General features: G+C 29.6%; 7 protein-coding genes across 8 annotated transcripts; 4 read left to right on the top strand and 3 right to left on the bottom strand.

Annotated features, from left to right (window-relative positions):
* Window positions 1–22: 22 nt before the first annotated feature.
* LOC103577755 (SET and MYND domain-containing protein 4) lies at window positions 23–2607 on the top strand. The gene is made up of 5 exons (XM_008558552.2): window positions 23–127; window positions 342–1370; window positions 1435–1697; window positions 1766–2068; window positions 2219–2607. The coding sequence occupies exons 2-5, from the start codon at window positions 344–346 to the stop codon at window positions 2453–2455; spliced, it is 1830 nt and encodes a 609-aa protein (XP_008556774.1). The 5' UTR covers window positions 23–127; window positions 342–343; the 3' UTR covers window positions 2456–2607.
* Window positions 2608–2724: 117 nt separating this feature from the next.
* LOC103577764 (uncharacterized) lies at window positions 2725–3934 on the bottom strand. The gene is made up of 4 exons (XM_008558566.2): window positions 3587–3934; window positions 3336–3517; window positions 3004–3254; window positions 2725–2935 (listed from the first exon to the last, which is right to left on the bottom strand). The coding sequence occupies exons 1-4, from the start codon at window positions 3702–3704 to the stop codon at window positions 2725–2727; spliced, it is 762 nt and encodes a 253-aa protein (XP_008556788.1). The 5' UTR covers window positions 3705–3934.
* Window positions 3935–4025: 91 nt separating this feature from the next.
* On the top strand, window positions 4026–6729 carry LOC103577753 (SET and MYND domain-containing protein 4). Its single transcript, XM_008558551.2, has 5 exons — window positions 4026–4224; window positions 4411–5444; window positions 5511–5797; window positions 5864–6166; window positions 6253–6729. The coding sequence occupies exons 2-5, from the start codon at window positions 4424–4426 to the stop codon at window positions 6490–6492; spliced, it is 1851 nt and encodes a 616-aa protein (XP_008556773.1). The 5' UTR covers window positions 4026–4224; window positions 4411–4423; the 3' UTR covers window positions 6493–6729.
* A 208-nt stretch (window positions 6730–6937) lies between these two features.
* On the top strand, window positions 6938–9861 carry LOC103577751 (SET and MYND domain-containing protein 4). 2 transcript variants are annotated; one of them, XM_053737381.1, is made up of 4 exons: window positions 6938–7197; window positions 7286–8329; window positions 8407–8678; window positions 8746–9861. In XM_053737381.1, exons 1-4 carry the CDS (start codon window positions 7191–7193, stop codon window positions 9307–9309), a joined length of 1887 nt encoding a protein of 628 aa, XP_053593356.1. In that variant the 5' UTR covers window positions 6938–7190; the 3' UTR covers window positions 9310–9861. The 2 variants fall into 2 exon arrangements, with proteins under 2 accessions (XP_053593356.1, XP_014299551.2); XM_014444065.2 differs by having other exon boundaries at window positions 7283–8329.
* Window positions 9862–9977: 116 nt separating this feature from the next.
* On the top strand, window positions 9978–13359 carry LOC103577752 (transmembrane protein 145). Its single transcript, XM_008558550.3, has 5 exons — window positions 9978–10869; window positions 11065–11572; window positions 11638–11775; window positions 11842–12097; window positions 12181–13359. Exons 1-5 carry the CDS (start codon window positions 10481–10483, stop codon window positions 12369–12371), a joined length of 1482 nt encoding a protein of 493 aa, XP_008556772.1. The 5' UTR covers window positions 9978–10480; the 3' UTR covers window positions 12372–13359.
* A 128-nt stretch (window positions 13360–13487) lies between these two features.
* Window positions 13488–13970, bottom strand: LOC103577748 (peptidyl-tRNA hydrolase 2, mitochondrial). Its single transcript, XM_008558542.3, has one exon. The coding sequence runs from the start codon at window positions 13968–13970 to the stop codon at window positions 13557–13559; it is 414 nt and encodes a 137-aa protein (XP_008556764.1). The 3' UTR covers window positions 13488–13556.
* A 6-nt stretch (window positions 13971–13976) lies between these two features.
* LOC103577749 (cytochrome c oxidase assembly factor 4 homolog, mitochondrial) lies at window positions 13977–14348 on the bottom strand. The gene is made up of 2 exons (XM_008558544.2): window positions 14150–14348; window positions 13977–14084 (listed from the first exon to the last, which is right to left on the bottom strand). Exons 1-2 carry the CDS (start codon window positions 14252–14254, stop codon window positions 13977–13979), a joined length of 213 nt encoding a protein of 70 aa, XP_008556766.1. The 5' UTR covers window positions 14255–14348.
* Window positions 14349–14363: the final 15 nt, after the last annotated feature.

The following is a 14363-nucleotide window of genomic DNA, read 5'->3' as shown; positions in this document are numbered from 1 at the left end:
TAACATATATCTAAACATACATTTATATAGATCACACATACAACACATCTATGGGAATATATGAATACATAGAAATATAGAGTACAAAAAGTTCATATATTTTGGCGCCATATCGCTAGAAAATAAGGTTAGACTTAATAGCTGCGTATATTAATAACAATATATAAATATATATAAAACTAATTAAAATAACATATATTTTTTTATATTAGTTAATTTATTTTGAAATTAATCATCCAATTAATTAATTATGATAATAATTATTTTATTCACATTTAGTTTTTAAAAATCTAAACACTGATTTCATATAGAAATTTAATTAGTTAATTACTTAATTACAGAAATGGATCCACTGGACCTGTCATTAGATGAAATGTCATTGACAGATAACGTGAATAATGAAGACAAAATAAAAGAAGCAATTAAAAAATATTTAATTGACAACAATGAAATGTCATCATTGATTAATGACCGCAAGAAAACAAAAGATGCTAAAAAGTCTGAAGAAAAAATTAATGAAGCTGATGAGAATTTTTTAAAGTCTTCATTATTTTCAGTGATCGACTTATACACCCAAGCAGTCGCTTATGCGCCAAATGATTCACGTGAGCTGGCGGTAGCATACGGAAATCGATCAGCGGCTTTGAGTTACGCGAAATTATATCAAGATTCACTGAAAGATATCGAACGTGCATTGAAACTTGATTACCCAGATAATCTGCGAGCTAGACTGTACGCACGTCAAGTCAAAAATTTGCTTGCGCTCAACTCTAAAATTCGTCAAGAAGTTAAAGAAGCACTTGCTCAAACTAATTACTGGATGATACAAATGGATGAGACCAATAAAAAAATAGTACAGAGCATTCTAAATAAATTAAATCAGCGTAACTCAACTGCTGTGCCTTACAAGAAATGGGACTCAAGTAAATTCCTGCCTGAAGTCCCTACAGATAATCCTAAAATACCGCGCGCTTCAAGTGCGATCAGTCTGGAGTATTCTGAAAAATATGGAAGACATGTTGTAGCTACCAGAGATATAAAAGCCTGTGAAACTTTGCTAGTGCACAAGGCTTACGCTTCTATTTTACACGTTGAAAATGTTTGGAAGTACTGCTGGTACTGTTCGAAACGTACTTGGTCAAGTGTACCATGTAAACAATGTACTAATGTCATTTATTGCGATGAAAATTGTCGGGATGCTGCTTGGAATGAATATCATGACTTTGAATGTCCAGTTATCGCTACAATGTTTTCTCATGAATTTAACTCTGTATTTATTATGAGCTTAAGGCTAACAATAAAGGCGTTCAAAGAGGCTGGATCTCTGGAGAAATTGAAGGAAAAAATTCAAGACATTGATTCAATTACAGGTAATTTATATTAATCAGCATTTAATAGCAAGTAAATAAATAATTTTATTTTTTTTATTTTAAGATCCCATAGCTAGAGGCTTTACTGATGATGTTTGGGATGATACCAAGTATGCAAGTGTGTATACTTTGACCAGAAACTTATCAGATACTATATCAGAACAGTGTTTAAAAAAATCTATTGAGATTTTGTATTGTTTAATAACAACAACTAAAATGTTTGATGAAAAAATCGACATGGAAAATTTGGCTGATGATAAATGGGCTAATTTTATTGGAGAATTAATTTTAAAACACGTGGAAATTAGTAGAGCTAATGCTATTCAAGTAAACAAAATTATAATTAATTTTTTTCTTTAAATAAATTATAAATTCATTGTATTTATGAATTACAGTTGAGAGTCAAGCGTGATCCGGACACTTTTGTTCCCTACTGCGATGTTTTGATGCCTTTCTGCAGTTTATTTAATCACAGCTGTGATCCCAACGTGCACAAGTTTACATCAGGAAATACAAATGCCATTTTCGCGACCCGTGTTATAAAAAAAGGTGAACAGGTAGTGATAAGTTATGGTCCGAGGTTCCAAAATTTATCAACAGCTGAACGAAGACAGCACTTGCAAGTCCATAAATTCATTTGCGAATGTATCGCATGTTCAAATAACTGGGGACCGGAATATCGTTTGCCATCTTGCCAAGTTATTATTTATTTTTATTCATATTTTATTTGTATCGCGTTACTAATTCCAAAAGATCTTACATTTTTATTCGCCCTTTTGAAGTAGGTAACGCGAAATAATTGAACTATAAATTAACTTATCAACTCATTTTATTTTTAATTAACACAGGAACAATCATTGCCAGTTGAAATTAAAAATAAGCTTACGACAACTTCCAGATACTTGTCATTCGTACGAGGTATGTGGAGTAATGCAGATAAAACAAGCAAATATATAAAAGAAACGCTTTATTGTTTATCAGAAATAATAAATACTTATTGTGAACATGTTGAATATCCTTGTCTTGAAATAGAAGCATGTAAAGACTTTTTGGAGTTTGTCTATCGGTACATCAGTGATCATTAACGCGCTTACTATTATATTTATTTAATATTTATTACTATAAACTACTCCGTACTATTAAAAAAACGTTTTTTTATACTAATATTTATTTAAAACTTTGGAGTTAACTCTAAATTTGTAATATTGTAATACTCATTACCGATTCCGTACTTTTTATAATTATTTGTATTAATATTATATGCTTAAAAATAAACCCGTATTTACTTTGATATTAAATATAATTATTTATTTAATTATTATTAATTAAGGAAAGAGAACGGTGTTATTATTTATTAAAACATATTGATATTTAAAGATGAGCTGTTACTGGTAACAGCAGTTGATGAACTACCAGCTGATCTTGGAACTCTCCTGTTGTTGATCATCCGATGAACACTAAGAGGAGTTATGGGAGTGCTCATATTATTTGATACATAAGATGTATTTGAATTGTCTGAATTATAAGGATTGTTTGGACTAACGAACGCGACTTGTCTGGTAAATCTGTAAAAAACGTAAATTTTTAATAATTAATATTTAAAATTCTGAGTGTAAATAAATAGGGTACATACTGATAGTTAGAACGCTGAGCTCGTCGATTATGATTGAAATTATTTACGACATTAGGATCCTGACCAAAGAAATTTCCAGTTGGACCATGTCTGCGATTTGAACCAGCGACATTGAGAATGTACTGGTAATTGGATCTAACTGCTTTCCATTCATCGCAAGCAGTTTTCATTTTGTCACGAACCTGTTGTAATTTCATAAATGTTTTACGTTGCTCCCAGTACAGGCGTTTTAGTGAAGAATACTTATCATCCTGTATGAAAATAACAGTCAAATAAATATTAATATTAAGATTTTATTTTTAAATTTAATAATACAGTGGGCAAAAAACTACCGTATTTTGGACGAATTTGTTGACTGCTGCAATCTGGCCCAACTGGAACTTGGCAGTCATCACCATTTGCTCCATGAATTCGATACACGGTGTATGTAAATCAGCAATTACTGGAGGAAGTGGTTCTTTCAACTCTAACAATCGAATGTCTGGTGTCTGACATTGCTGACAAACGGTACCTCCTTAAATAATAGACACGTTTTTTAAATAAACTATTTTTTTTTTTAGACAGTTTAAAATAAATTGCATACCTGTTGTGGCACACTCATGACAAAAAATATGACCACATTGTGAAATAAAAAAATTTCTTATTGCCGAGCTCATTAGTAGTCGGCATTTATTACAGCGGAGCCAATTAATTTGTGACATGATAAATTTTACTGTCTTGGATAATGATTTTAATTATTGGAGATCAAGTTTTCAGAGCGTACTAGTACTTTTAAAGGATGGAGGAAATGAGTCGGATCTTTGGTTTGTTCAACAATTTGAAATAACTCAGTTAGTAAAGCGCCCGCGCGCAAAATTTAAAAACTGGCGCTGTCAGTTTATTTTTAAAACACATGTTCCTTCGATTCTGCGTACTGATAAAACAGTTTAATGTACATGACGTCATAATGTAAATATTTTTCGATAATTTTTTCCCGCTAATTCAGTAAGTATATATATCAGTGGTAATATGAGAAGGATGAAGTAAATAAATATACTCGTTATTTATTTCGTTTCATTTTATTTCACTTATCTGTGCGGCGTCTTGAAGTAATTTCAACTACGTCTCGTGTATGATCTATCATTTTAGATATCAATATACTTATAATTAATTTAAATAAAATTACATACATCAGAATTTATCAATTAAATAAACAAAAGAAGAATTTTTACTGTCAATAAGGTAACTATCAATAAATAAAAATTAATTGTTTGATTATAGATTACGGAATTTATGCTCACGTGTTTTTTTAACTTCGTTTGAGTGTTTAATTTAATTTAATAATTTTTTTTTAATTTACTTGTTAATTAGCTGAGGCATTAGTCGAGTAGGGAAATTGATAAATTAATAAAATATTTATTTTTAAAGAACCCGGTCGACAATGGATATGACAAGCTTGCAAAAGTGTTGGGAAGAATTGGCAGAAACCGAGTGGTCAAAACTCAACTTCAAAGATGAATATGAGATGATGACAGACGTAATACGTCTAATAAAGTTCGATGATACTAAACTAAAGTGTACGAAAAAAAGTACTGAAGAAACAGAGAAACTGTTCGCTAAAGCTAAGGAAGAACTCGCCAAGAAATCATCATCACAATCTGTTATTGAAATATATACAAAAGCAATGTGTAATGCGCTGCCAAATTCACCTGAACTAGCTCGAGCTTACGCAAATCGTTCTGCTGTATTCTGCAACGCAGGTCTCTACGAAGAATGTCTTACGGACATCGGACGAGCTTTGGAGATCGGGTATCCTGATGATCGTAAAGCAAAACTTTACTTACGGCGTGCCAAGGCCTTGTGGGGATTAGAGAAAAAAGTACGTCCTGAGATTGAAGAAGCGATAATGGAAACTCGTAATTGGATTGAATATTTACCAAAGGAAAGTGAAAAGACTATTATGAGAAGATTATTGAAAGAGTTTAAAAAATATCCCTATGAAAAATTTGACAAAAATTTTGTTAATCATTTACCCGACGCACCTACAAGTAATCCATTTATCAAAGGTGCTTCTGATGCCATTAAAATAAAATACTCTAATAAATTAGGGCGACATATGGTAGCAACGAGAGATATTAAAGTTGGTGAAGTTGTCATGGTTCAAAAAGCTTATGTTGCGGTTCATAATCCTGAGAGTATTTATTTTTACTGCTGGTACTGTTCAAAACGCGCTTGGTCTAGTATTCCGTGTACTGAATGTACGGAAGTAGTTTTTTGTAACGAGACTTGTCGAGATGCTGCTTGGAATGAGTTCCATGATCTTGAATGCCAGACTATGGCTTCACTTCCTATGGATAAATTTGGTTGGTTCGATATAATGGCCATTAAATTAACAATAAAAACTATCAAAGAAGCAGGATCTTTAAAATCATTAAAAAATATTATTGATAAAATTAAATCAGGTAATAAATTATAATTATTATTATTATTTGTAAATGATTTTATTTAAATATTACATTTGATTTTAGATTCAAGTGAAAGTAAACCGGACAAAGAAGGATTTGATTACAATAAACATTCAATAATTTCTATAATTTATAATTTATATAATGATTTAAAATTTATGCAAAAGACAGATGGATATAAAGATTTTCCAGTAAGAAGTACTTACTTGCTTTATGTATTAGCATCAAAAACAGAATTACTGGACAATAAAATAAATGACATAAATGATCTTAAGGGTAATGAAATGGCTACTTTTTTGGGCGCATTGATTTTGAGATTTATGAATATTTCTGTATTGAATTCATACGAGGTAAATTAATTTAGATTTTTAATATTAATTATTTAATTGTTTGGAGAATAAATAAAAATTTTTTAGGCCATTACCATTAAAAATAAGAGCAAGTACAAAAGAGGTAAATTACTGGGTTCTATCGTCAGTTATTTTAATCACAGCTGCGATGATAATATCACTTGTTCTCAGTACGAAGACAATTTGGTATTTCGTTCAACTTGTCTTATTAAAAAAAATGAACAATTGTGTGTAACTTATGGCCCGACGTTTCATTATCATACAGTTGATGATCGACGACGTCAACTCAAAACGCAGTATAATTTTACGTGCGAATGCGACGCTTGTTCTAAAAATTTGGGTAAACATTCTCTACTTCCATCTTTTCATGTAATTACTTTTGTTATTATTATTATTTTTTTTTTTTTTAATTGTAAAATCGTAACTTTACTAATGAATTAATAATTTTTCAATAGGATCAAGCTTTATTAGTTGAAAAAAGATACAAGGTGGCGGTAGAATACCAAAAGTATGATAGTTATTTATTAAACATGACTGAAAAGGAAATAGATTATAAAATGAACTTTGAACCTTCATTCGCACCTATTTTGATAAATATATTGAATGTGTTGTATGAAAACGTCAACTATCCTTGTATTGAAATAGTATCAAGTAAAGCTGCGCTAAGTCACAACTTCGTCTCTAGTGGATATTAATCAGCTTACAAATTATTGATAAACAGCATTATAAACTAGTTTATTATTTATTTACTAGAAAAATGACTCATAAGATATTCGACTTGACAATTAATATTTTATTCAAACATAAATAAAATATCACTTATATTTTTTTTCAATTACTGTAAAATTTTGTTGAGCTCGACTTTTGTGTTTTAATTCAAAAATCATGAGAGTAATTAAGATTAATTAAATTACTGACAAATAAAAAAATTATCTTTCCATTATTTCGGTTGTTACTATTTTTTTTGTCTATTTACTTTTTTAATTATACCCTACTTATTTTTGTTTTTATATTTTTTATTATATAAAGTGTTCTTGAGTATGAATGCAGCGGACATTAGACAAATTTAAAGTTTAATTTAAACTCATAGTATTCTTCTGTCGATAAAATAGAACATCATTTGAACAATGCGCGCGTCTCTACCGGTTATTCATATACCGGTATTTCTTTGTTACATTTTCCTTTGTCTCGAACTTTCTTCTATTGTCATCAGCTTTAATGAAACCTGAGCTGATGTTAAACAAAAGTCATCTGAAGTCTATTAAATTCGAGATTTATCTGTTTTACATAAATTTTATTTAAACAATTTTGATTAAAAAATTGAATATTTTAATAAACTATTAATAGTTTGGAAATAATAATCTATCAGTTAGAATTACTGCTAATAAACAAAATGGATGGTAAGATATTTAACAAACAATTAAATTACGTCTTGTAATTATATACTTGAAAAAATAATTTATTGTTTTTTGTATAATTATTCAGCAGAAAGTATGTTTGGCTTTATATTTTTTACGCATCGTATGGCGGACAAGTTGACATCTGGTGAATTTTTACAAGACGACGAAAAACTTATGAAAAATGCTCTTCGATGTGTGAAAACTTTAACGCCTCCGAGAGTCAATAATGTCGGGGCAAAGAGTCCAACTAGGACCCAGATTTTGATTGACCAAGGAAACGCGGCTTTTAAGGCGTCACCAAACTCATTGGAGACGATGAAAATCTATACTGAAGCTCTAGCATACGCGCCCGTTGATTCACACCCGGAACTAATGGCTAAATGTTACGGTAATCGGTCAGCAGTTCTCTGTAACTGCAAGTATTATGATTTTTCGTTGAAAGACATCGAGAAAGCGCTCAAAATAGGGTACCCTGATAATCTGAAAGCTAAATTGTACATTCGTCGAGTGAAAAATTTACTGGCACTAAATAACGGCAAGAATAATGAACGTATAGTTGGTGCCATCAAGGATGCTCACTACTGGATAGACAAAATAAGTGATGAAGAAATCAGGAAGAAGACTCAGGACTCTTTGAATAGTTTGAAACAGCTTCGTCTGAAGTCCCACAAGAAGTTTGATCCTACTTCATGTATGTCTGCGATACGTGATGACAATCGTCAAATACTAAGAGCTTCAAGTGCCATCGCTCTGAAATATTCCGAGGAATTTGGCAGACATGTCGTCGCAGCTAGAGACATCAAACCTGGGGAGGCTCTGACCATGCAAAAAGTTTATGCGTCAACTCTTCTGTCAGATAATCGTTACACTCGTTGTTGGAACTGTTCCAGAGCAACTTGGTCAAGTGTACCCTGCAATAAATGCAGCAACGTTATCTTCTGCGACGAAACTTGTCGCGATTCTGCTTGGAATGATTACCATGACATCGAGTGCCGAGTTATTTCCGCGATTCCTCCTATTTTTGTCAAAACTGAGTGTGTCTTGTCCATAAGGGTCACTATAAAAGCATATAAAGAAGCTGGTAGTTTACCTGCCCTGAAGAGAAATCTCATAAAAATTGATTTACATACAGGTAAAAAAAATATTATTTATTAATTAATAAAATTAAAAATTTTATCTTTTATTTATTTATCATTCGAATTACTACAGATCCGGTGACTAAAGGCTTCACTGGAAATGTATACGATGAGACAAAGTATGCAAGTGTTTATACATTGAAAAGAGGAATAAATACAGTACCCGAGAGATCAAAGTCGTCTTATATTGCTTGTCGCCTTCTGTACACTTTGGTGGAGACAACTGATATGCTCGGTAATAAAAAGTATGAAAACTTCAAAGATCTTGCAAATGATGATCTAGCCGTTTTTTTGGGAGCAATTATTTTTAGAAACATTGAAATAACAGGAAACAATGGCGTTAATGTTTGTATTTTTATTCTTAATTATTATTTAATTTAATTTGATTAATTAATTTATTTATTTTATCTAGACGTCACTTCTGAACAATATCGAGGACACCATAATCGAGCACTGTGACATCCTTATGCCGTTTTCATCGATTTTTAATCACAGTTGCGATGGCAATGTAACACCAGCGATCTTTCGCGACGTAAATATTTTTTTTTCAATGGATTATATAAAAAAAGGCCAACGAGTATTGGCCAATTACGGAAAAGATTACGACTACAAGCAAGCAGTTACTGCAGACAGAATAAAAAAATTAAAAGAACGCTTTGGTTTTCGCTGCAAATGCATTCCCTGTGTAAATGATTGGAATCCTGATACAGTATTTCCTTCTTATCACAGCTTATCGTTGCCTAAGACAGTGAAATTAAAATTGACGATGGTTGACTTCGAAGTTGATCGTTTGAAAAGAAAAGTCAAGAAATACTGTAATCTTATAAACAGCATTCACTTGAGAGAAATGATTGATTGGTTAACGAATGGTTTAATTATTCATAGTAAACATACCGATCAAGTCAGCGCTGAATCTGCCGACTGGAAACATTTGCTCGGAATAATGTACTCGAGAATGAAAGACATTACTTATTAATTTAAATCATACATTCATTGTTTTCGTTTTACTTAATACTTTTTTTTTATTTTTGCAAATATTTCAATATTTATCTTATAACTCAATATACTCAATAATATTACGAGTATTTATCGTACTTTGTTTAAGTCTTTGCATTTAAAGTTAAAATAAAGTAAATTTTTTATTAGAAATTGAAAAGATTTTTTTAATTATAATTTTAATATAAGACTGCTTAAGGCGTACAAGTCCCAAGTATAAAGATCAATTACGGCCCTAAATAAAAATATATATAATCGTATTATCCGCGTATGCAGAAGCGGGAATTCGCTTTACACTTGATCTACTATTTGCTAAATTTTTTCAATTGGATAATATACCGGCTAGCAGAATAAAAATTTTCATACAATGATAAGTTAAATTTAAACAGTTGATTTAATTAAATTGAAAAGCCCGGGAAAATCTAGATTTCCAAACGAGTTAATATTCATTCAGAACAAATTTATTAATATATTTAAGTTATATCAGTAAATTTATTTATTATTTCAAATATCTTGTAAATTATACTGAGTACGAAGAGAAAGTACCAAGTACGAATCTTTACCGGCAAACTGATAAAGATTTGGCGCTGATGTTCAGAGCAGAACATGTGTCATTATTTAGTTATACAGTTAAGGATTCAACTCTTGATTTATTTACTGTCATGTGCTCATTACATCTAAATTGATTAACAAATAAAAATATAAAGGTTATTTCCAACAACTTTCTCTCAAGACATTTTAATAAAATTAATAAAAAAAAATGTTTTATAACAATCACCACAGTCACAAATACAAAATGAAATGAACACTTGGGTAAAACATCTATATATATTAAAATAATGCATTACAACGCAACAAAAATACTAGTACAATACTTGACTTATTATATCGACTGAGAAAAATCAATATTTAAATTTTAAGTTTAAAAAGTAAATACCATATTTTATTTTTAAAATTTTAATATTTATCAAGTAATAATACTGGTGGTAATCAATCATTATATTTGGAGTTTAAAAATTTTCCATCAGTGATAAAACAGTAGTGAGATGATAACAAATCAGCAAGATAATCTTTTATTATTTACAAAGCATATACAATCACAAGATCTATAAATAATTTAATAGCGAAGAAATTATTGTTATTATAACAAAATGTTGTATCAATATGTAATATTTTTTATATGGATTGGAATCTTGGAATTATTTATCACAATAAATCAGTGCCAGTGTACTCACGTAACCGGTACATTCAATACCAATGAATTTTTTCGGTTTCTCATTAAATTTGGATTCCAGCAGACTGATCGTCACAAGCAACGTGACTCATATGGTTATATATTTGGCAATATAACAACATCACAGTCAAATATATCATCAACAAAACTAATAACTCTTGCTGTTTTGGATAGAAATCATTTTTTAGAGTACTATGGCAATCGTACACTTGAAGATAAAAACACAGCGTGTACTATGATGTTCAATACTCTCAATGAGAGTTCATATGATTCACAGTGCAATGTCAATGGACAGGATTTTTTGAGGTAAAGTAATTATTTTTCATGATATTAGCATCGAAACTTTGAGTTTCAGCGCTTAAAGAGGTTCCCCCGTGTGAGGGTCTTCTTTATGAGCGTTTTTTGGGAATTTTTTTTTTGATGACCAATGAAAAGAATAGTTAGCCCTAGGGCACAATTCACTATTAATTTTATTTTTTAATTCTTATGTTAATATTACAGAAGAATACCATGCCCAAAAGGTAAATTATGTCCAGATGAAGATTTATCATGGAATGTTATCAAAAACAATCAATTTACTTATGTAATACAAGACCTTGGACAGCCGAGATTTTGGTATATAAGTATTGTATCGTGTTATCGTAATATAAAAACATGTAAATGGGAATGGTTCAATGATAGCATGAATATCGACTATGATATTTGGTTGGTAAATGGAAATCCAAATAACAGCGGCTTCAATAGTTTTACCTACCAATTTTCGTACGACCGACAAAATACCATCGTATTGTATTTATTATTCTTTTTGTGTTACATTATATTAGTACCATTGCAATTATATGCCGTCAGATTACAAAGGCACCCAGTAACGAGGCTTTTTACAGCAAGTTTATTGCTAGAGCTTGTTGCCATTTGTTTAATACTGATCCATGTTCTGAAATTTGCATTTGACGGTATTGGATATGAAAAATTAGAAGTTGCTGGTGATATATTCGATATTCTTTCACGGGTATGTATTATATATTTTAATAATAGTAATTATTATTACTATCTCTATATATATTATATTTTCAGACAACATTTATGTTATTACTATTATTATTAGCCAAAGGATGGGCTGTTACAAGAATTGAATTAACCTGGAAGCCTTTAGTATTTTTAATATGGTTTTGTTACGGTGTAGTACACATTCTTCTTTATGTCTGGAATATGGTATGTCGTTATGTTTTACTATATTTTTATAATTGAGTAATAAATATAAATTAATTATTTATACAGACGGAAGTTGACATTATCGAAGATATTGATGAATATCAAACGTGGCCCGGATGGTTTATTTTACTATTCCGTAGTGCAATAATGATATGGTTTTTATTGGAGCTCCGTAACACGATGACTTATGAGCACAATACTCAGAAATTAAATTTTCTGCTGCATTTCGGTGCATCGGCACTTGTGTGGTTCATTTATTTACCAATAGTTGCATTAATCGCACTACAAATAAGTACATTATGGAGGTTTAAATTTCTTCTTGGTAAGTAATAACTATCATTATAATCATGAAAATAATTTTTTAATTACCTGCAATGATTTATTGGTTATATTTTTCTTTTATAGGTATCACATATTCAGCAGATTGTTATGCTTACTGTGTAATGACACATTTATTATGGCCAACACGAAGCGAGCAATATTTTTTACTTGCACAGGGTGCAGATAACGGTGACGAGTTGGATGAATTTAATGAAGCACCGCATGTTTTGAATAACTACGTTGAGCCATCGGATCTAACTAAAATCATAGCGTAAACTCTTTTTAAACACATAATTACAAAAAATTATTACAATAACAATAATATTAATTGATGTGATGTACGTTTGCCAAATATTTCAGCGAAAATGGTAAATACTCTTGTTTTATGGTAATTGAGACTGACTTTGTACATTTATCAGTCAAATTTTTTAAAACTCTGAATAATATTTTTTTTTTTACTATTTGTTTTTAACGGTAACTATAGTTTATGCAAAGCTTTAACATGAATTAAGACAAACCATATTTATTTTTTTTTAATTGTCCTAATACGTTATCTACTTGTATACATACATACATACACATATATTTATATATATTTAATTTAATGTCATATAGTTTATTATTAATAATTTTTGTTCATGTTAAAGCCTTATTAAATAGATTTTAAAAATGCCTTACAATTCTCATAAAACGAGAAAGAGTATATGTTATCGCGAGGAAATAAATTAACTGCGATAAAATAATAATTATTATTGACTATCGCTTATGTAAAAAAAAATTTGTTATTAGAGAAGCGTTTGTAGAAATTAATTGCATTTAATAATTGTTTATTTTAAATATTTAACTGAACAAATTAGTGATTACTTGAATTTATGTTAATATTTTTAAATTTTAAATATCACATTTATGTTTTCCTGTAACATAGTTTTTAAATCTAAGTAGTTTTATTAAATTTTAACTAGTGTGTAATATAAATATATATTTACTCGTTTAATTTTATCAAAATAATAATAATAATAATAATTAAATTCTTGCTCAAATCAGTACGAAAGTGGTACACTAGTTTATAAGTAAGTATAACTATTTAAGAAAAATTATTAATTTTTTTATCATACGGATACTGGACAAGTTTTTGTAATATTTTTTATTTTAAATTTAATTTTAAAAATATATTTAATTTTTTATGCATCACTGAAAATAGATTACAGCTAAAACAAAATATAACAGCAACTCATAACATATTTTTTTTTAAATATTTCGCGCCTTTATAACAATGTATTTTTTGTTATTAATTAAATATTTATACACATAATTTTAAATATTTTATGACTATGTAATCACATGTAAACGAATATAGACTTCCACTAAATTTAATTAGTAAAAAATATAATTTTTTTTATTACTTGATAACATTAAAATTTATTTATTTATTTAAAATTTACAAGAGATTATAGAAGATATCAAAGTAATCTAAGGTGTGATGTAACTTTATCTACAATGCTGTTAGGACCAGGACCAATACCAAGTACTGAAATAGTACCAGGTTCTAATTGAGTTCTACCGGCATCTTTAATAATAGCTGTAACAAGTCCATGACCATTAGCATTGCTGGCCAACGATTTTAATCTTTCCTCACTACTGACTTTTAGTACGATTTTTGGTTGACCAACCATCAACCACGATTCTAAATATTCTCCATTAATTTTATCATTTTTACAAAGATCATAACATTCGACAGCAGCGTGTGCACATTGACCAGCTATTTTACCAGTACTCATTGAAATATCTGTCCGTACAACTAATACCATTTTATATGGTTCCTTAGGCAGTCCTTTAGTTATCAAATACTTTAATCTTCTTAATAATTTACTCATACTGTTTCAATTATTTTGTAATTCTTTTTCCCTTTGATGCTTATCCATACAAGCTTTAAATTTTTTCACTACGTCCTGACATTTTCGCCAATCTTGAGTCTTAGCAATACATTCCTAGAAAATAAATAATTATTCGACTAATCAATCAATTAATTAATTTAATAAAAAAGTTTAAATACCTGAACGTTGTAGTGTAATTCTATACAACCAGTTTTTTTTAGCATGCGTTCAACGGGATCTTCAGTATCTTCTTTCTGTAAATATGTTTTTAATTGAGCAGACATACTCTACATCTATTATTATAATTATTTGTTTATTTATTTATTTATTTAAAAGTTTTAATCTAAATATAAATAATAACCATACACACCGGTTAGTGTCACATGGACATCA

This window comes from Microplitis demolitor, chromosome 3 (genome assembly GCF_026212275.2).
Source record: "Microplitis demolitor isolate Queensland-Clemson2020A chromosome 3, iyMicDemo2.1a, whole genome shotgun sequence".
In the NCBI taxonomy this organism is placed as follows: domain Eukaryota; kingdom Metazoa; phylum Arthropoda; class Insecta; order Hymenoptera; family Braconidae; genus Microplitis; species Microplitis demolitor.
Note: the sequence above shows the minus strand (reverse complement) of the source record. Positions and strands in the feature narration are given on the sequence as shown.

Bases quoted from the DNA above. Each gene is read 5' to 3' on its own strand.
- LOC103577755 (XM_008558552.2), top strand. From the start codon at position 344: ATGGATCCACTGGACCTGTCATTAGATGAAATGTCATTGACAGATAAC. The intron at 1,371-1,434 runs GTAATTTATATT...TTTTATTTTAAG, and splicing joins AGACATTGATTCAATTACAG to ATCCCATAGCTAGAGGCTTT. The intron at 1,698-1,765 runs GTAAACAAAATT...TATGAATTACAG, and splicing joins GTAGAGCTAATGCTATTCAA to TTGAGAGTCAAGCGTGATCC.
- LOC103577764 (XM_008558566.2), bottom strand. From the start codon at position 3,704: ATGTCACAAATTAATTGGCTCCGCTGTAATAAATGCCGACTACTAATG. The intron at 3,255-3,335 runs GTAGTTTTTTGC...ATTTTCATACAG, and splicing joins ACAAATTCGTCCAAAATACG to GATGATAAGTATTCTTCACT. The intron at 2,936-3,003 runs GTATGTACCCTA...CGTTTTTTACAG, and splicing joins GCTCAGCGTTCTAACTATCA to ATTTACCAGACAAGTCGCGT.
- LOC103577753 (XM_008558551.2), top strand. From the start codon at position 4,424: ATGGATATGACAAGCTTGCAAAAGTGTTGGGAAGAATTGGCAGAAACC. The intron at 5,445-5,510 runs GTAATAAATTAT...ATTTGATTTTAG, and splicing joins TATTGATAAAATTAAATCAG to ATTCAAGTGAAAGTAAACCG. The intron at 6,167-6,252 runs GTAATTACTTTT...ATTTTTCAATAG, and splicing joins CTCTACTTCCATCTTTTCAT to GATCAAGCTTTATTAGTTGA.
- LOC103577751 (XM_014444065.2), top strand. The intron at 8,330-8,406 runs GTAAAAAAAATA...GAATTACTACAG, and splicing joins AAAAATTGATTTACATACAG to ATCCGGTGACTAAAGGCTTC. The intron at 8,679-8,745 runs GTTTGTATTTTT...TATTTTATCTAG, and splicing joins CAGGAAACAATGGCGTTAAT to ACGTCACTTCTGAACAATAT.
- LOC103577752 (XM_008558550.3), top strand. From the start codon at position 10,481: ATGTTGTATCAATATGTAATATTTTTTATATGGATTGGAATCTTGGAA. The intron at 11,776-11,841 runs GTATGTCGTTAT...TTATTTATACAG, and splicing joins TTCTTTATGTCTGGAATATG to ACGGAAGTTGACATTATCGA. The intron at 12,098-12,180 runs GTAAGTAATAAC...TTTCTTTTATAG, and splicing joins GAGGTTTAAATTTCTTCTTG to GTATCACATATTCAGCAGAT.
- LOC103577748 (XM_008558542.3), bottom strand. From the start codon at position 13,970: ATGAGTAAATTATTAAGAAGATTAAAGTATTTGATAACTAAAGGACTG.
- LOC103577749 (XM_008558544.2), bottom strand. From the start codon at position 14,254: ATGTCTGCTCAATTAAAAACATATTTACAGAAAGAAGATACTGAAGAT. The intron at 14,085-14,149 runs GTATTTAAACTT...TTTATTTTCTAG, and splicing joins AATTACACTACAACGTTCAG to GAATGTATTGCTAAGACTCA.